Source organism: Macrobrachium nipponense, chromosome 7, assembly GCF_015104395.2.
Source record: "Macrobrachium nipponense isolate FS-2020 chromosome 7, ASM1510439v2, whole genome shotgun sequence".
NCBI lineage: Eukaryota > Metazoa > Arthropoda > Malacostraca > Decapoda > Palaemonidae > Macrobrachium > Macrobrachium nipponense.
Genome location: NC_061109.1, coordinates 84,309,343 through 84,330,097, shown reverse-complemented (window position 1 = coordinate 84,330,097; position 20,755 = coordinate 84,309,343). Strand labels below are relative to the sequence as shown.

Here is a 20,755-nt window from a genome sequence, read left to right as displayed (position 1 = left end):
AGTCACATCCCACGCAGGGGGCCTGAGTTCCCTGGGTGGGCAAGACCTTTCGAAGCTCCTCATAAGCAAGGAGATCTCGAACGAGTTCGAGATGTCCAATCCCCTCAGTTTTCAGAACGAGCGCCAAGGCGGCTCTGTATCCTTTGACTGTGGGGACTGAGAGGAGCTTCTCTCGCGAAGAAAAAACGAGGAAATCCGCTACCTGCTGAAGAGTGGCTCTGAGAGGAGATAGACCCCGTCTACGACACCAACCACAGAAGACGGCCCACTTCCCCTGGTACACAGCTGCAGAGGACTGACGGACGTTTCCAGCCATCTCTGTTGCTGCGCTACGAGAAAAGCCTCTCGTTCGCAAGAGATGGTGGATAACAGCCAGCCGTGAAGACGTAGGGACTGGACTGCTCGGTGGTACCGCTCGACGTGTGGCTGGGCGAGAAGGTTGTGCCAAGGGGGAATCTCTCTCGGTTCTCCTGCGAGAAGAGCCAGCAGGTCCGGATACCAAATGGCCTGTGGCCAATTTGGGAGTTTTTTTTTTCTACCAGGATCATCCTGAGATTCGGGGTGACCAGTGCTCGACTGATCACCTTGCGAATCAGGCTGAACGTGGGGGAAAGGCATAGACGAAGAGGTTGTCCCACGGGTGTTGAAGAGCGTCCTCTGCAGCTGCCCCATGGGTCCGGCACGGCCGAGAAGAACACCTGGAGCTTCCTGTTGTGCCGGGTGGCGAACAGAATCCACGACTGGTCGCCCCCACAGGTCGAGAGCCTTTCCGCCACGTCCTGGTGTAGAGACCATTCGGTCCCTATCACCTGATTCCCCCGACGGCTGAGCGTGTCTACTACTACATTCCTCTTCCCTGGAATGTAGCGTGCCGACAGCTCTATTGAGTGTGCCTCGGCCCACTCGTGCACCTGCCGAGTCAACTGGTTACAACGGGAGAGACACTAGGCCCCCCTGTTTGTTGACGTAGGCCACCACCGTGGTGTTGTCGCACATCAACACCACTGAGTGTCCCATCAAGCGGTCCTGGAACTCTTGGAGAGCGAGGAACGCTGCCTTGAGTTCCAGTACATTGATGTGAAAGGTGCTTGTCGTTCTCGTCCCACACTCCTGAAGTCAGCAACTCCTCCAGGTGTGCGCCCCATCCCTCGTCGATGCGTCTGAGAACAGCTGCATGTCCTGGGGGGGGAGTGCGCAGAGGCACTCCTCTTAAGAGGTTCCTGTCATCCAGCCACCAGGCTAGGTCCTGCCTCACCTCCTGTGTCAGTGACATCTGGAAAGCTTGGGGGATCCGTCGCCTGTGACCAACTCTCCTTTAGTCTCCACTGAAGAGACCGCAGGTGAAGACGCCCGTGAAGGGACTAACTTCTCGAGTGACGACAGGTGTCCGATACGACTTGCCATCGCTGAGGCTACCTGTTCCTTTTCCTGCCGAGACAGAACTGGTTGGCTGCCTCCCTGATCTGCTGATCCGCGAGTCTGCGGGGAAGACTCGCCCTGCTACCGTGTCGATCAGCATACCCAGGTTACTTCATCCTCTGCTTGGGCTCGAGATCGGACTTTTCGAAGTTCACAACGATCCCCAGATCGCGACAGAACTCGAGCAGTCGATCCCTGTCCTGTAGCAACTGCGAGCGGGAGCTCGCCAGGGACTAACCAATCGTCGAGATACCTCATCAGACGTATCCCGTGCGAATGGGCCCAAGCAGACACCAGAGTGAACACTCGCGTGAACACCTGTGGGGCGGTTTTGAGAAGGACCGCAAGCAAAGTGCCCTGAACTGGTACACCGTCCCGTCGAGGATGAAGCGGCAGGTAACTGTTTCTGGAGGACTGATGAATGGGTATTTGGAAATACGCATCCTTCAAGTCCACTGAAAGCATGAAATCGTTCTCCCTGATGGAGTCGAGCACTGAGCGTGCCGTCTCCATCGTGAACCGGGTCTGGCGAACAAACCGTTCAGGGGAGAGAGATCTATCACCGGGCGCCAGCCTCCCCGTAGACTTTTCCACCAGGAAGAGTCGACTGTAAAAGCCCGGTGACTGATCCGTGACGATTTCTACAGCTCTCTTGCTCAGCATGTCTTGATCTCCTGTCTCAATGCTACGTCCTTCGATGACCCTGGAACGTACGACTGCTGTTGGACCGGGTTGGAGGTGAGGGGTGGCCGAGATTCGAAGGGTAATAGATATCCCTCCCGAAGGACTCTACAATCCAGGTCTCGGCGCCGTAGCGCTGCCAAGTTGCCCAATGGCTGGGCAGGCACCCCCCCACTCTGGCAGCAAAGTGGAGGCGGGAACGCCGTCCCTAGCGTTTCCCCCCTTTCTTCGACTTCTTCCCAGAGCCTCCACGGGAGGAGGAGGGCTGGTTACGGCTCCCCTTGGTAGAAGTCGAAGAAGACAGAGTCTTTCCCCGGAGGGGCTTCGACGCAGCTCCGTCTTAGCCACCGAGGAGCGCTAGCCGAGCTCTTAGACTTGCCGCAGTCCGAGGCTGCCCAGAAGCCTTCGAGACTGCCTGGTGAACCAGACGGTCACTGTCGTCAGTGCGCCGTCTGTCCACCGCAGCGTCCACCATCTCTCCTGGGAAGAGAGACGTGGAACTCCGTAAAGGTCCGTTGCGAAGTCCCAACGCCGCTTCACGCACGCCGCCCTGGAAACCCGAGTAAGGACAGCGTCCCTTCGTCGGAGTACCAGGTTGGCCCACAGGTTCACCGTCTGGTGGCAAGGAAGGAGATGGCTCTTCCTCCAGACTGGCAAAGTCTCCTGAAGGCCGAGTCATCTTCGGGAGAAATTCCCCCCGGAGTTGGCTGCGACCTTAGATACTGTGAGGGACCACAGATCTAGCCAGGAGACGGCCTGGAAAGCTGCCATGGCAGTAGATTCCAGGCCGAGTGCCTCTTGCTGCGAGAACCACAGGTTCTCGGACAGGAGCTGCTGCAGAGACACACCCGGAGTCAGCCTGGCTAACTCCGGGTTCACCTGTTTGGGCGGCATCGGGTCTTCAGATGGCACGTAAAAACGCCGCTGTCGCAGCAGAGGAGGTGGAAGCAGCTTGCTCGACCTGCCAGACTTGAGCGAACCGTCTTGTCCGGAGACAAGCGATTCAACCTGGTCCAGCACTGAGTCCGCAAGCTCAGAACGCGGCAAACCCACCGTCGGTCTGGGTTCCCTCTTCGGGCCCCAGAACGACTCGAGCCGGGACGTGGGCTCGGATGGTGGGAGCGGCGATCCTTCCGTGAGGTCGTTGTGCTGACGAATCAGCGCAATAACCTCGGCAAAGTTCCTCTGGATCTCAGGAGTGACTGCGTCCTGCGGAGTCGGACCGTCCAGTCCCTCTAAACAGGAGCATCTCCCGAGACCCTCCTCCCTCAAGGGGAGGAACAGCGACAGACCCCTCTCGGTCTCCTCCAACCACCTGTGCGTACGACCTGGCCGCCCAGAACCGTGCCTGGTACGTACGACGACGTGGTGGGATCCTGAGGGGCGCACCCTCACGATCACTCCTCAATACCTCGCCCCGGGTCCCGGTGTAACCCGAGGAGGTTGAAGGTATGGGAGAGGCAGACCTGACGCTCCCTCCTCGCTCGCTGGCAGAACCAGCGGGCTTGGAAGACTGCAGGCGATCGCCAACCAACCCGCGGTGGCGATCGAGCTGCAGACCTAGTCGAGCCGTCTCGCTGTGGAGACCGGCTGGACCGAGAACAGCGGCCCCGGTCTCGTGTGTCAGAGGAGCTGGTGCTGGTCGCCGTACCCGATCGCTCTCTGTGAGAGTGACGGTCAGGCGACCGGCGAGCTCCACTGTCACGGTGAGATCGGTGCGTATCCTCACGGTGCGTCAGTTCGCTGGTACCAGCCGTGGCTGGTGCCGGCGAACGGGGGGACCTCTTCCCAGCCTCAGCCCGTGGCCGGTCATGGACCGTCACGTCCGCCCGGGTAGCCAGCTGCTCGCCGCGAGAGCGAGAGCTGGTCTGGTGAGATCGCGTGAGCGGCTGTCACCAGTCTTCCGCTCCGTGCCGTGAACCTGACGCTGAGCGGACTCAGAGGTCTGGTTCTTGGCTGTACGGCCGCTGTTAGGCGACCGTACACTCGGTACCTCTCGCGAACGAGAGGCCGAGACGGACCCTGCTGCTGTGGCCGAACCACTGACAGCAGGTGAGGAAGTGCCGGTGTTAGCCGGCACTCCTCTGGTCCCCGTAGTCTTCTTCCTTGCGGAAGAAGAGACGGGTCCTGCCCCCGAAGGAGCAGGGTGACCAGCGGAAGACCCCCCCGTCTCACCAGAGCGAGACGGGCCCTTAGAGGTTCCCGAAGGAGACTTCTTAGGGGGGGGGGAGGCGACCTTCTTCTTCTTCGGCGGGGGAGCCTTAGAAGAAGAAGGGGAAGAGGCGGCAGACGACGACGACGACGAAGAAGAGATGAAGACGACGACGACACCTTCCTCCTCTTCTTCTTTCTTCTTCGTCAACCTCCTCAGGACCGATGGTCAAGAATCTGTCATCCAGAGCGGAGCCGGGGCTGCTGTTGCCGAAGCAACAGGGCCCGGACGCACCTGTCCGAACAGATCAGCATCGGGAGCAGCGGGCGCCAGGAACAGGAACAACATCAGCATGTGCAGGCATCACAGGAACGGCAGAAGAGACAGCAGGAGCAGGTACAGGAACGGTCAGCAGTGGGTCAACGTGGACAGCAGCTGGGCAAGGTACGGCAGGTACGGCAGACTGTGAAGGCGGTCCAGATGGGCGGACCACGCAACAGACATCCTAGGTACCGTGGGAGGTCCAGGGGCGAGCTCTTCGGCACACGAAGTCCGGTCGCGGCAGCACGGCAAAACCCAGGTGCGGCATCACACTCCCCCGAGGTACGGCGACTGGCCCCTGCACCGATGTAGTGGGTGTCACAGAGACCGCGTGCGGGGTGTACACCAGGTGAGGAGGTGAAGCGTAGCCGGGTGTTGTAAGGGTCTTGGTGGTGGTCGTGACCGTAGCATGGGTGACCGCCACGGAGCCAGCGAGATGGTAGAGCAGCCCCTGGACACTCGGCACGCCCTGCAGCCCCCAACGATGCCCACACCTGGCCGAGGTCATCCTTCGCGGAAACCGCACCTGAGGAGGCAAAATGTCGGGGTGATTAGGGGGGGATCCTCTACCCGTTCGCTGCGAAGACGCAACGGATAGAGGACCCAGAGTACAACTCGACGTCAGGGTATCTAGCGCCCTCCTCCACACTCGACAAGTCAGGAGAGGAGAAGGACCTAGAAACCCCCCCCGAAGGGGAAGGCGCGATACGTGGAAGTTGAGCGGGCGGCAGGAAAGAAGACGAAGTGTCCGTCACCAAAGGAGTGCGGGAGAGCTTTCCGACGACTCCTTTGCAGGCCTTCGCTTCTTCCTGCCCTCATACAAAGACCACTGCGCCTCCGACCAATTATTGCAAACATCACATGGCTCGGCTCGGGTGCATTCGCGCCCCCGACACCGAGCACACAAAATATGAGGGTCTATCTCCGGGAAAGAGCGGAACTTCCCGCATTTACGCCCTTCGGTACCCGGGCATAGTCTCCGTGGGGTAGCGAGGCGAGGAGATTCCATCATTAATCAATAACACTTCAAATAATATGAAAAGAGAGAAATGATTGTACTTACAATGAATTCTTTCATACACAAACACAACCATATACTCAAGAAAGCAAACGACGAGAAGCCGGGCAGAGAGCGTCGAACACACACGTCCCTCGCTGTGAGGCCGAAAGCAAAGTGGTTTGTTTACCTCCCGTCGCGCGCGCGCGCCTGTCGGACAAGCAGTTAACTACCGAACCCCTTGTTCGAAAGCTTACGACCTATCCAGCTGCCGCTAGTACCTTCCTATTGTAAAAGGACCGAAGGTTTGTATGCCGTGTCGGAACAATTAATTATTTCAGCCATACAATTATTAAAAATTAAAAAAAGTCAAAATAGTAATATAGACTTAAATAAATTAAAAGTGCTGGCAAAAAAGTACAATTTATTTATTTATTTTTTTTGTGATAAACAATTCACTAACCCATCATCTGCTCAACTCGTGGATTCTGGCTGCCCAGACATACAAAATTATTCCTGCCATGGCTTTGCCATAAACAAACTCACGTATTTCAAGTTGAATTTGGAGTGAATTAAGACCAAAATGTGTACACTGTGGAGTTTCAGTTGTGAAGGAAGTAAGGATAAAACCACCGATTACAAGGTAAAAATGATATTGTTAAACTACAATAAAGTTTTGTACATACTTACCTGGCAGATATATACTTAGCTATAGTCTCCGACGTTCCCGACAGAATTTCAAATCTCGCGGCACACGCGACAGGTAGGTCAGGTGGTCTACCTTACCCGCCGCTGGGTGGCGGATGTACGAACCGCTCCCGTAAGCTTGTCAGATTTTTCTTTTCCACCTGTCTCCTGAGGGGAGGCTGGGTGGGCCATTAATCGTATATATCTGCCAGGTAAGTATGTACAAAACTTTATTGTAGTTTAACAATATCATTTTTGTACATGAACTTCCCTGACAGATATATACTTAGCTGATTGGCACCCTTGGTGGAGGGTAAGAGACAGCTCAATAATACAGGTAAGACGGGAAACAACTAATGTTGTAGGATATAAAAACCTTGGTTCTCACCTTTTCAGGATGAAGACTTCATAGATACTATCTCTGAGTCTGCATTGCCTGGAGAGCTACAGCTAGGACGTGACCTGATGCTGAAAGACTCTCGGATCTACCACTGGATATGTGATCCCCTATTGTGGTAGAATCCAAGTCGGATGCTGTAGAGGGCCTTGTCCGCTTACCTAAACAGATCCTTACCACTACCTCTGCAAGGAGCCAAAAACCCACCAGACCACCTAACCAAAATACAAAGGGTTAATATTACGACAAAAAGAGGTGCCTCCTGCAACCTCTTTCAGACAACCAAAAAACAACAATATAAATATAGGGTAACATATAAAAACATTTACACAGGATAAGTTTCAGCTCCCTGCCCCAGCACAAGAATCCGCCGATACGAAAGGACCCAAGGCGAAGCATTTATCATATGTATTTTTACATCACGTAGGTAGTGGTTTGCGAAAACCGATTGGCATCTCCAAAAAGTCGCCTCCATCAAGTTCCGCACAGACATATTTTTTCTGAATGCAAGCGAAGTTGCGATGGCTCTCACCTCGTGAGCTTTCACTTTCAGTAGTCTAAACTGATCTTCCTTACAGGCAACATGTGCCTCTGTAATAAGGCTTCTCAGAAAAAAGGAAAGAGCATTCTTCGACATGGGCCGAGTGGGGTCCTTTACGGAGCACCAAAGTACATCTTGATTAGCCTTAAGTTGTTCCTTCCTCTTAAGGAAATACTTCATAATTCTCATAGGGCAAAGAGTTCTTTCAGGCTCTTCCCCCTACGAGGGAAAAGATAAACTACGAACTTCAAAGCTCCTGGGCCAAGGGCGTGATGGGTTTTCATTCTTTGCAAGGAAACTTGGAAGAAACGAACATACCATAGAATCTTCCTTAAACCCTACATTGCCCTCAATAGCTTGGAGCTCACTCACATCTTTTAGCTGTAGCTAGGGCCAAAGGAAAGATAGCCTTCTTCGTCAAGTCCTTGAAAGAGGCTAAGCCAGGAGGTTCGAATCTAGACGATCCAAGGGAATTGTAGGACTAACGTCTAGATTCCAGTTCGGTACTACATGAGGACGCTTAATGGTTTCAAATGATCTAATAAGATCATGCAGGTCCTTATCATCGGATATAGTTTAAGCCTCTATGCGAAATACCGCCGCCAACATACTGCGGTATCCCTTAATAGTTGACACAACCAGATGACATTCTTCTTTGGAGGAAAAATAAGGAAATCCGCAAATTGGGTCACAGAGGTACTGGAAGAGGAAATGTTCTTCCTCTTGCACCAACGTCTGAAGACATCCCACTTTGACTGGTATACACGCAAGTGGAAGGTCTCCTCGTCTTTGCGATTGCTTTAGCAGCTGCTGCTGAAAAGCCTTTCGCTCTGACCAAACTTTTGGGGACAGTCTGAAACCAGTCAGACTGAGAGCGAGGAGAATTTGGGGGTTTTTGTGGGTACCTGTCTGCATAAGTTGGGGTTGTCTGAGTAGATCGCTCCTTAGCGGGAGCGATCTTGGAAGGTCACCAACCATTCCAGTACCTCTGTGAACCATTCTTGGGCCGGCCAAAAGGAGCGATTAAGGTCATTCTCGTTGAATCGGGACTCTACGAACTTCTTGATAGTTAGCCCCAGGATCTTGAAGGGGGGAAACGCGTAGACGTCGAGTCCGTTCCAGTCTAGAAGAAGAGCATCTATTGCTACTGCCTCTGGATCCGATATCGGAGAGCATGTAAGGATCCAGCCTCTTGTTCTTTGACGTGGCAAAGAGGTCTATGTGTGGCCTGCCCCATACTTCCACAGGCTCTGGCATACATCCAGATGAACGGGTCCACTCTGTGGGAAGGACCTGATCTTTCCTGCTGAGGAGATCTGGCTCTTACATTCCTTTCTCCCTGCACGAACCTGGTGAGAAGCTTGATTCCTCTTTCTTCTGCCCACAGAAGAAGGTCTCTTGCTGTCTCGTACAGGGAGAAGGAATGCGTCCCCCCCACCCCGTTTCCTGATGTATGCCAGAGCTGTAGTGTTGTCCGCGTTGACCTGCACTACCGATCTTCTGACTTTGGGCTCGAAAGCCTTCAGAGCCAACCACACAGCCATCAACTCCTTTCTGTTGATGTGCCAGGCTACCTGGTCCCCCACCCAGGTACCTGACACTTCGTTGGTTCCCAGAGTTGCACCCCACCCCATGTCCGACGCGTCGGAGAACAACACCAGGTTGGGGGTCTGTGATTGAAGAGAACAGTCCCTTCGCAAAGAGGTTTGGGATCTGTCCACCATAAGAGATGTTTCTTGATGTCCTGGGATAACGCAGGGAGAACGTCAAATCCTGAGAACGACGACTCCAATTCCGATGAAGAAAGAATTGGAGCGGTCTCAGGTGCAACCTTCCTAGGGAAACGAATTGCTCCAGAGAGGAGAGTGTCCCCAGCAGACTCATCCACTCCCTCACTGTGCATACTTCTTTCCTAAGAAGGTTGTTACTCTCTCGAATCCTCGGGCTATCCTTTCCTGCGAGGGAAAAGCCCGAAAACTCAGAGAGTTCATCTGTATCCCGAGATACACACACTCTTGCTCGGGAATTAGTGATGACTTCTTGAAATTGACGAGAAGTCCCAAAGCCTTCGTCAATTCTAAAGTTACTTGTAAGTCCTTCAAACAACGATCTTCTGAATTGGCCCTTATTAGCAATCGTCGAGGTACATGGATCATCCTCACCCCTTTCAAATGAAGCCATTGAGCCACATTCCTCAAAATCCCCGTGAACACTTGAGGGGCCGTCGAGAGGCGAAAAACACAGAGCCCTGAACTGAAAAAATTTTCCCCCCCATCATGAATCTTGAGAAACTTCCTCGAGGAAGGATGGATCGGTACGTGGAAGTAAGCGTCCTGAAAATCCAAGGAAACCATCCAGTCCCCTGGACGAAGCGCTGCCAGCACTGATGAAGGCGTTTCCATCGTGAACTTCTTCTTTTCTACGAAGAAGTTCAGGGCGCTTACATCCAACACCGGTCTCCATCCCCCTGAGGACTTCGGAACTAGGAAAAGGCGGTTGTAGAAGCCCGATGAATGATGGTCTGTCACTAGTTCGATAGCCCCCTTCTCCAGCATCTGATCTACTGCTAGATGGAGAGCTTGATTCATGATGGGGTCTCTGTACCTGGCCGTCAGTCCCTTGGGATGGTCGTCAAGGGAGGTCTTTCGACGAAAGGGATGAGGTAACCTCTCTCCTCAAAATAGAAAGGGTCCAAGGATCCGCCCCCCCTTTTTGGCCCAGACTTCTGCAAACTCTAAGAGTCTGGCGCCCACCGTTGTTTGAAGGACTTGCAAGTTATTTGGGGGCTTTAACAGACTTGGCGAAAGTCTTACCCCTTCTTGAAGGTCTACGACCTCTAAACGTAGAGGTTCTTGATGAAGATGCCCCTCGAAAGGGTTCTCGAACACTTGCCTTTTCCTTCTTAGCCTTGGTAGGAAAGGAAGGGCGAGGTTTTCTTGCCGACTGTGCCAAAAGGTCCTGGGTGGCTTTGGCCGAAAAGTGACCTCGAAATGTCCTGCACTCGATGTTTCGGGAACAACTGAGTAGACAGAGGAGCAAACAGCAAAGAAGACCTCTGAGCATGGGAGACCGACTTCGTTAAGAAGGAACAGTAAACCGACCTCTTCTTCACGATGCCGGCCATAAAGGGAGGCGATTTCACTCGCTCCGTCTCTTACTGACTTGTCCATACAAGACAAAACACACATAAGATCATCTGGTGAAATTGACTCTGGCACTTCAATTTTCTTGGCTAGGACTCCCAACGACCAATCAAGGAAGTTAAATACTTCTAGCACTCTAAACATACCTTTGAGCAAATGATCCAATTCGTTCATTGCCCAAGTCGTCTTAGCGAGTTAAGGGCAGTTCTCCTTGTCGAATCTACCAGTGCCGAAAAAATCCGAATCAGACGAAGACGTAGACCAATCCTAAGGGCTCTCCTGTTTCGTACGAGAACCACGCGTCCTGAAACTTCGAAGGAGGAAAAGCGAACATCGTTTTCCCCGCTTCTTCTTTGGAAGCCATCCGGAACCAAAACTCCTCAGTGCCTTCTTCATAGAAAGAGTTGGCTTCATCCTCACACAAGAAGAACTCTTCGCTGTCTTCGCCGTTGAAAAAAGTGAGTGAGGAGAAGGAGGAGCCGTAGGCGTAAGGGAATCCCCAAAACTTGTAAAAGTAGCTCTGTAAGCTTCTTGTAAGAAGAGACAGCAGCAGAAGTGTTCGGTTCCTCATCCGAACCTTCTAGGACGTCTTGTCGAGGCGAGCGCGGAAGATCCTTAGGTGACGAAGGGATCCTAGCAGGAGTTGAGCGAGAGGTTGGAGAACGCCCTCTCTTAGAAGAGTTCACATCCACTGGAGAACGATGAGAAGATCTGGGAAGTATACGATGAGACTCCCTCTTCGAGGTATACGGAATCTCAGCCGAAGGAGAGGTAGGGCTCCTACTCCGAGAATTCTCGGAAACATCCGCAGGGCGCTTACGAGGAGGCGAGCGCCTACTATACTCTATGCACCTATCCTGGGGCGAGCGGCTGCCAGGAGAAGAGCGCCTATCGAGAGCAGAGCGCTTGCGCGGCTCTCCATACCTGTCCAGTTGCGTACGATCAACGGAAGTTCGACTGGAAGGCGAAATGCGCCTACTAGGAGAAGGCTGCTTGCGAGACTCTTGACATCTAACAAGAGGTAACATTCAGGAGAACTGGGCGCTTTCAAAAAACTAACGAGCGCTACTTGGAGAAGGGCGCTTCCGGGATTCCTGGTGCCTACCAAGAGACAAACGGTCAGGAGAAGTGTGCCTAGAAGCGGGAGAGCGCCTACACGGAGAAGGGCGCTTGAAAGACTCTTGTTGTCTGCCCTTAGGAGAATAATCAGGAGTATGACGCCTTAAAAGAGACAGCGCCTACTAGGAGAGCTATGTGCAGTAGGCTCTTGGCGCCTACCTTGCGGGGCAGAAAACGGCTAACAGTAGGCCGTGCTATCATGCACACGACTCCTACCAGACTCTAGATGCCTGTCAGGAGAGAAGTCACGATCCGATACTCGAGGAGAGTGACATCTGAAGAAGAACGCCTACTTGTATAAGGGCGCCTTCTATAATCTTGAGGCTGCTGAGGAGAAGTCTCACGCGAGGGAGTTGAAGAAATCGCGTGATGAGCAGGTGCAGTGCGCTTACCGGAAGCGGGAATCCAATCTGGAGAAAAAACTTCTTTCTCCATAGAGCGTCCTACCGATGTTTGGCGCCTTGAAATTGAAAGAGAGCCAGGCGAGCGAGGGCGCTCACAGCGAGTGAGGGCGCTCCCGCGAGCGAGGGCGCTCACGCGAGCCCCCCCCCCCCACCTTCATACGGAACCTCCCCATATGAAGGGAGAACGATCCTCTGAAGAGCGGCGCCTAGATCTCTTGATCGGAAGAGAAACGTCCTTCTTCCTACGTGATCTAACTGCTAGAGAGTCTGCTAGCGCCTGGATCTGAGCTTGAAGTCCCGCGAGTACTCTCGTAGGAGAATCTTCTAATTCTTCCTCGGAAGCAGGCCCGAGCAGGCAGCGGACGCTCGAAGAAGAACGATCACAGGATTCTTGTGTTTCTTCGCCTCCACCGACGATTCTTAAAACCGGGGGAAAACCTCCGGACTAGAAGCCAAAGGACTGCAGGGAGCCTTCCAAGCCCTCTTCAACGGGCGCGACGCATCCGGGGAGTTCCAACCTCTCTTCGGAGAGAGACGACGAAGAGGAGAAGCATTGGCGTAGGAGCTCCTTCTTGTAGCGATCCGAGGCAGCCTGGGACGTACTTTCAGGATCTGCCGAGGGGACGCCTGACCGGGTGGGGGCCCTCTCCCCTAGCCCTCCTGCGGCTTTCGACTTTCCTACTCCACTGGAACTGGGAGTCTGGAAGAGGTCTAGGCCTAGAGGCACTAAGGAGCCGGTCAGACGTACCACCTCCACAACACTGGGGACACTGCACTGATCACTAACACTCTCCTTACCTTCCAACTGACGAATCTTCTGATCCACAGAACGATTCTTGGCTTTCAGAGCTGCCGCCTCCGAAGGCGAATCTCCGGCTCGGTGCGGGGAGCCGGGGCTGCAACTTGGAAGAAGGTTCTAATTCTACGTTAGTACTATTAGGATCCACATCCAACTCACTCATTCTAGATCTGCTAGAACTTCTAGAGAAGCCTTACGCACTCTATCACGTTCCAACTTCCTAACATAAGAAGAGATAGCCTTATATTCTTCTTCATTCAATCCCTTACATTCACTACAAGGGTTAGCAAACGCACAATCATTCCCCTGCATTTCATGCAAACCGTGTGGGGGTCTAACCGACGAGCTTTCGGCAACCTCACCTTACATCCTTCATTCACGCAAACCCTAAACAACACCGAAGTTTTAACTACCGATTCTAGATCAGACATCGTTAAAGAAAATCAAACTCAAATCAAACCGGTCCACAATCAGCGTATGCCAAGCCAAACAAAGCGAATACGTCACCAAAAGAAGTCCAAATTAACTCCAGGCAAGCGAGAATCGAAAAACTATCGAGAGGAACCGACAACAGTTGTTATCGTCCCGCGACAGAGAAAAATCTGACAAGCTTACGGGAGCGGTTCGTACATCCGCCACCCAGCGGCGGGTAAGGTAGACCACCTGACCCTACCTGTCGCGTGTGCCGCGAGATTTTGAAATTCTGTCGGAACGTCGGAGACTATAGCTAAGTATATATCTGTCAGGGAAGTTCATGTACAAAAATGCATTTTAGTTCAAAACATGATCGCGGGAATAAGACTTCTCGTACTTTCACTGATTTAGGCAACAAAATGTTGTTTACTTGTGCTGATTACAACTAAAATCTTGAGTAATATCAATAAAAGTCACATATACATGCAAATATTTTTACACATACTTTACAAAGACTTCACATGCTTATTTTACTTCATATGGCAGTTCTATATATCTCAATTTGTTGACTAAACTTCAATCTTTTGAATGGTATGCTTTACCCTACTTTGAGAAGAAAGTATGGGTCTTGAGGTGTTGCTTCGACGTACGCTGGCTCTTGACTAATGTCTGTCCTGAGTTAGGGTAAAAAACTGCATGGTACAGGGGTGGACCAATGTACGATCAATGTGTACAACCCCAAGAAAAGTACATTATAACGCGTCCTGACACCGGAGTAGAGGTCTTTAGCTCCGTTTCTCACCAACAACAAGTGCGCAGTCTGATGCCCATCTCCGATGTCAGGACGCGTTATAATGTACTTTTTTGGGGTTGTACACATTGATCGTACATGGTCCCACCCTGTACCCAATTGCGGTTTTTCACCCTACTACAGGACGTGTTAAAGTACTTTTTCGGGAAGATGGTCGCGCTACGGTAGAGGCCGGCCATTCGGTATTTTACCCTACATAGCCTAGGGTAGAATATCACGACAGGCCAACCCTCATCACGGTTGGACGGGTCTTATTCACTCGATATTTAATTAGGTGAAACATGAATACAATTGCAACTCTAAGCATACCCATTTAAAAGACTGAAGTTCCGTCAACATATTGTGATATATGAAAGCCCCCATACGAACTAAAATAAGCATGTGAGCTCTTCGTAAATATGTTTTTTTCAAGGCAGTTTTTGAAATTCCATATGGCGGCTACGTTTTGCATGGACGGTTCTCATCAGTGACGGCCACCATCTTTCCCCACCCCAGCCTTCCAGCACTCATTTGAACAATGTTAGCGTATGTATGTAACGTTTATTTGATCTTACTCAAGATTGCAGTTGTAATCAGCACAATAAAACAACATTTTGTTGCCAATATTAGTGAAAGTGAAATTTTTATGTTATTAAACTTGTTATTCCCGGGGTTATGGTTTTGAACTGAATTCATTCTTACCTTGTAATCGGCGGTTTTTATCCTTACTGCATCACAACTGAAACTCCACAGTGCTTATTTGATTGTTATTATACACATTTGTCTCAGTTCACTCCACATTGCACTTTAAACCCGTTGCTGTTCCTGGTTTCTAAGCGCGCGCGCCATAAACACAATTACGAACAGCAGACGACGACAGACGACGAAACTGCATAAGTTTTATTCCTTAAACTGTTTACTTTACCTCGTTATTTAGTTTAAATTTACTTTGTTATTTAAAAATTTTGATTTATTCATGTATATTATCCCTTTTTTGCAACCAAATTACCCCGAAAAATTACAGATATTTCAAGAAAGTAGATAAAATCAAATGTTTCTTCTAACGTTTTCGTACATCTGGCTGCCGAAAACCATAGGGAGGAAAGAATTAATACGGAAAAGTGTTCATAGAGGAACACTACGTTTTTTTTTTTTTTTTGCTTTTTTGTTTTTGCTAGCACTTTTCATTGATTTCAGTCTTATTAGTATTTTGAATTTCTTTAATAATCGTATGCCAGAAATAATGTAACCTTTAATGTTTGCATGCTTTAATGTTTGCTGCTAAGAATGGCAAAATCATCGTTGCCACATTAGTGGAGGCTTCACACATACGCCGTTCCATTATTATAAACTGTTTCCATGAATTCTAGTTGTCATAGTAATGCAATAAGGATAAAATTGCTTTAATAATATTTATGTATATATCTTCCAATACATAGCCTAATTTCACCAATTTCAACATTTTGTGTGTAGTCTTATACCCAGTTTGGAGGGCAACACCATACCGAATGGCAACAGAGAGAGAGAGAGAGAGAGAGAGAAGAGAGAGAGAGAGAGAGAGAGAGAGAGAGAGGAAAGGAAGGCGGAGGAACGAAGAAGAAAAGGGATGGCGGGTGGAGGGGGGGGGGGGGGGGGGAAGAGGGTAGGTGGAGCTTTATACGCTTGTTCGTATCCATTTCTGCATAATGGAGTTTTTGTCTCTTGGTACAAGGTCAAGTGTCGTTATTCTTTACGATTAGTGATTCACGATACCCTTATAAATTACGGCACTGGGTGTAATGCACTATGCAAAATCTCGTTCTGTTACGAGTGTTCGTTACAGAAATAGGTATTGCCCAAAAACGTGCTTGCACTCTCTGAACCCATAGTAGACATGCTGCTTAGTTGTCAATCTCAAGTTTTTATAAACCAAGTATTTTTTACAAGCTAGCTATTGAAATAAATTTGTATTTTTCTCAGTCAAAACATATGCCCCTCATGCTAACTTTCCCTCTTTTAACGACTTTCTGGTCATTGCAAAATTCGGCCCCATAATTTCTTATGGTGCGAAAACAGACAGAGGCCCATGGACCGAAAACGATTGCGTCACACTACGGCGATAATCCAGCAGTAAAACATCTTCATATATCCAAAAAGTAAATAATAAATATATATGCGCATTACAATTATAACAATTACATGTATAGCTGATAACAATCTGCATGAATAACTGTTAAACTGTTCTGCAATGACAGTTGAGTATAGCAATTATTTACAATAGGTACGAAAGTCAAGATGTCGTGGACGTCATAATACAGAACTTAAAAGAAACGTTTCTAATTCAGAAAAATAATTACTTAAATTTGAGTCAGAGTCGAGTTACTTTTTCAATAACGAATATTTTCAAATTAATCATCATAATATGTAAATATTGATGTTTTACTACTTATTTAAAAATTAGCTAAGAGCACGCTTCTCGTCATCTTCTACCAAAACAGCTGTTTACTCCTGGCTTGTTTGTTGGTGAGAAATCGTGTTTCGATTGTTGTGATAAAAGTGCCTCAGCGTCTGTGGGTACAAGTGGTGTGCGGATTTATCACAGGAAATGGAAAGTTTGTTGACACAAGCGACTCCGTAAACATCGAGATGGCGTCAATCTTCGAAACATTTTTAGTTGTAAGTAATGCTAAGGTCACACATTCACGTATCAACGCACGCACGGCCACGCATGAGCGGAAATTGGTAGTTGGCAACAGCTCACGTCAGTAAACCGTAAATGTAACGTAAAACACACGTAAAATCGTAAACGTACGGCGACTGTGTCGTCCGGGTGCTAAGCTCCGCCCACTAGGGCGCCGTAGCCCACTCCAGTTTTTGAAAATGTTCAAACAAGTCGCGGGTGGTCACGCTAAATGTCTCCTGACGTAGCTCCAGGCATTGCACATGGGACCCACGGTGACTGCTGCGGGGTACGCGCTAGGGTCACCTGCATTGTTCGCCGTCGTTGTTTTTCTTTCCGCCGCGAAGCACGTGGGCCTCCTAATTGCGCTGCAGCCTACGGCGAAACCGATTCACACATTTACAACCCTGTACGACATGGCAACGCTGTAGCGGGGTATAAAAGGTCAGGTCGGCGCCCTTACGGGTCATCTGTTGGAAAATCAACTTGAAAATATGGCCACAGGATTATCCCAAGAACTGACGGTCTCAGTTATTTCTTTCATTGACAATGGCGGATTTTGGAATAATCCTTTAGCACTGGCTCCTAATACGATTTCCACTTTCTCCTGACTTTTGACCGCTATCATCAATCAAACAATGAATTAGAAATCTGTCAGAGGGATACAGGGTAATCCCAGGCTCTATTCCCAAGGTAGTATTCCAGCGTTCCGTACACAAATCTCAACCAGAATCATCAACAACCAGGGTCATTTTCGTCAACACCCGATTCCGGCATCTACCGCATATACGTCGTCTGTCACACCTGCTCCAGTAAGAAATTAAATTTATGATTAGCAACGCAAGAGGGAACAGTAGAGGATTTGGGGCCTGGTGTTATTGGTAAGGTTTCCTTTAGGCTATGAATAATCCCGGTTGGGACAGTACTTATATGGACCCATGCAGTGCGAACCATTTGTGTGGGAGCAGGACTAATGGCTCATAGCCCAGGGGCTGTTTCTCTGTGTCTCAGGTGGCTGATCACGATTCAGAATATGGAGACAAGGTTTCAATAAAAAGCGAGTGGGGAAATGGATAACGAATATAAAAAATACTGGGGAAATTTATGACGAAGACAATTGTTAGGATGTCTAGTACGTAGTCCTTTTTGAAATAAACTTTACTGCTTAGGGCCAAAAATAACAAAGACTTCACTTGTAGACAGCAAACGTATAGTATAATCTGCTAGAATAACTTTCACACACACACACACACACGAACACTTTCCCAGGTAACACGATATTCTCAGATTATGGAAGTGTCGAAGATATTATTTCTTCTGAATAGCAGTCTTACAATAATGGTGTAACAAATAATGTAAATATCTAAGAGGAATTCCTATATACATCTAAAAAATATTATCTTGAATAGGTAGAATTCCTATTTATTTTTAAGAATGTTTGATAAGTTATTAGATGTTATTCTATATCGCTTAAATATAAATCGCCCATATCAACAGTTTTATAAGTCTAAGTGTTTATGTCTGGAATGGTAAAATCGAAGCAAGACAATTCTAGTGCTAATCTTATATAAGAGCTCCCAAAGCGTTCATAAATCATAATTCCTAAAACTACGTATTGTATTCCTTGTCGACTGGTTACTTGGTTATTGCTATAAATATCATTCAGAAATGGGGTTAATATATAATCAGTGATGTGCTCATTTACAACCATTATTCTAATTGCGTCTACTGAAATGTGTTTTTTGTTGTACAAGTAGAAAGTAATATCTTGGTAAATACTCTCTCTCTCTCTCTCTCTATCTCTCTCTCTCCTCTCTCTCTCTCTCTCTCTCTCTCTCTCTCTCTCTCTCTCAATGATAATAAATCTCGATTTTGTGTGCATATAATTTTCAACTGTAATATTCAGCTGTGTTGTAGATGTCTTTCGCGGATTCAAACAGAATAAAAATTTTAAAAAAAATTAAAAAAACTGTAGTAATGTGCTCATGACCCCTGGCAACAGCACAGCCCCACAACGGGGGCGGTGGGGCTGGTCTTGACATGAAGTTGATCGGCGTAAGTTCCAGGTAGACGTCCGACCTTGCTTTCTTTGCGCGTACATTTGCGGCGCAAATTTACGTCGCTGGCTTTACGTCCGGTAGCCCGTGTCCTGTTTACCAGCTGTTCTAGGTCATTTCACCGCGATGATGCCCAAGATCCACATACGTGGGCATACGCCGTCGCGATACGTGAATGTGTGACCCCAGCATAAAAATTTCTAAAGCGTTTTGGAGAGATTTCCACTGCCATGGGCGCCATTTTCAGTACCCTCTGTTTAAATCTTAAAATTTGGCCTTAATTTCTAACTTTGGAGAAAATACTTACTTCGAAAGGAGAGTAGAGGTCTTTAGCTCCGTTTTTCACCGACAAGAAGTCGTGACTGATGCCCATCTCCGGTGTCAGGACGCGTTATAATGTTCTTTTTCGGAGGGTGGCTAGCGTTGATTGTAGGTGGCCTGCTGTGATATTCTACCCTAGGAGACATCAATTTCCATTTTACTAATATGTGATTAGGAGCAACCCCATACTAGTTTTACCATACTCTACTCTACATAAACTAACCTAGTATGTGAGGGAGCGAGTGCATATCCGTGGACAGCCAATTTTCTTGTTAATGTGTGCTGTCAGTAAGAACGTGGCAGAAAGGTGCTTTGCGCCTCATCCGCATATCTAAATATTCTTGGCAAGCTCGTTTGTTCTGGCAAGAGGTATTGTTTCGCTGCATACGCTGGCCTCTGGGTTAGCCTAATATCAACTGGGTACTTGGATAGGAGCTGTAACTGCATACCGCGGATATATACCTATGCAAACTAGCCTAGGTACCCCATGCGAGTACCAATTTCGCATTGCCTAAGCCATAGCTATAGACTAGGTATACCTACATACTAGCCTAGACACTAAGCTCTAGCCATAGGTTAGGTACTACTACCTAGTAGCTAGGTAGGTAAGGCCTACTTGATACCTATGCCTACTATAGCTACTGCTACTAGGGTAGTATAGTACTACATACGACTAATTTAGTAAGCTCGTTCCATATTCTACAAGCTACAGGAATTAGGTTATGGCTAATCTAGTCTACGGTAACGTAGGTCCTTTCGACGAGGGCCCAAACATGGCAGCCCAATGTAGGATCAATCTCATGACCCCAAGGACGAAACTTTTAGTGACAGGAGAGGGTCTTAGTATAAATCTTACCTTTGGTTAAACGGTCGAACACGCACTGCAACTTTGACCGAAGCCATTATTCATAACATTATATCACAGCCTTGCGATGAAGGTGAACATCCTAGGGAAGAACAACGTCGGAGGTGCCAAGTTTGGATGACATTAGGAGCCGTGTCGCTTTTATTTACAAAATGGTTAAAAACAAACCACGTCTTAACAGAGACATTAGGGACGACAAGACGACGGAGATGGAGTCACGTTACTCAGAAATAAGGGACAAATTTTTGAGTCACGGGATGACAGGTCACAATAACACAAATGTTATTTTAACTAATGAATAGTTTATAACACGAATAAATGCTGTCCTTTCAGTTTCTTTTCTATCTTAGAACACCAGCAAGTCTCTCTATTAGAACAGGAGTTCTCCACCGGTGTGACTTGATATTCGTCAAAAGGGATTCTGAGATCATTCTTATTCATGACGGTAACCTCAGAACGTGTTAATCATGACAAATACAATTTCACTTTGTTCACTTTGTTTGGTTTTATGTAGTACAGCCCTCCACAAAGATGACTCCCTCTCTGGTGGGCCCTTGTATATTCTCAAAATAAGTTGCTTCTTATACTTAACAATTGTATTTTAGTGTTTTCTCGTCAGTATCGTAGCTCCTGCAGAATAGGAGCATCTTTAATTATCTTTTAAGTTTGCTTTACTCTTGTATGATCTTCATTTCAGGTGGCGTTTTGTTCTTGTTCAAGAACGTCCAGGGTTTATAGAGACATATTCGTAAGACACGTGCACGAATAATGTATACATATGTCCATTATTCCATTTTATTTCGTGAACACCACTGAAAAAATGCAACAACAGTTTTTTTTTCTTGAGATTCCTTGTGTCTCTGTGGATGGTTTTCATTTTTTACCCGAGATTTTGCATAAACAACACCGAGACTTATTATAGTACAGTCATTATCATTAGTCTTTCTCTTTCAGGCATAGATTACTGCAAGCATTTCCTTTTACAACAA

At 48.5% G+C, this 20,755-nt stretch overlaps 1 protein-coding gene across 1 annotated transcript in view; it reads right to left on the bottom strand.

Annotated features, from left to right (window-relative positions):
* Positions 1 to 20,312, bottom strand: part of LOC135217066 (kinesin-like protein Klp98A) — a gene marked incomplete in the record, with an annotated part of 164,516 nt that extends 144,204 nt beyond the window's left edge. The window contains 1 exon segment of the mRNA XM_064252747.1: positions 19,758 to 20,312. Coding sequence (XP_064108817.1) covers positions 19,758 to 19,804 — 47 coding nt within the window.
* Between the last annotated feature and the right edge of the window lie 443 nt (positions 20,313 to 20,755).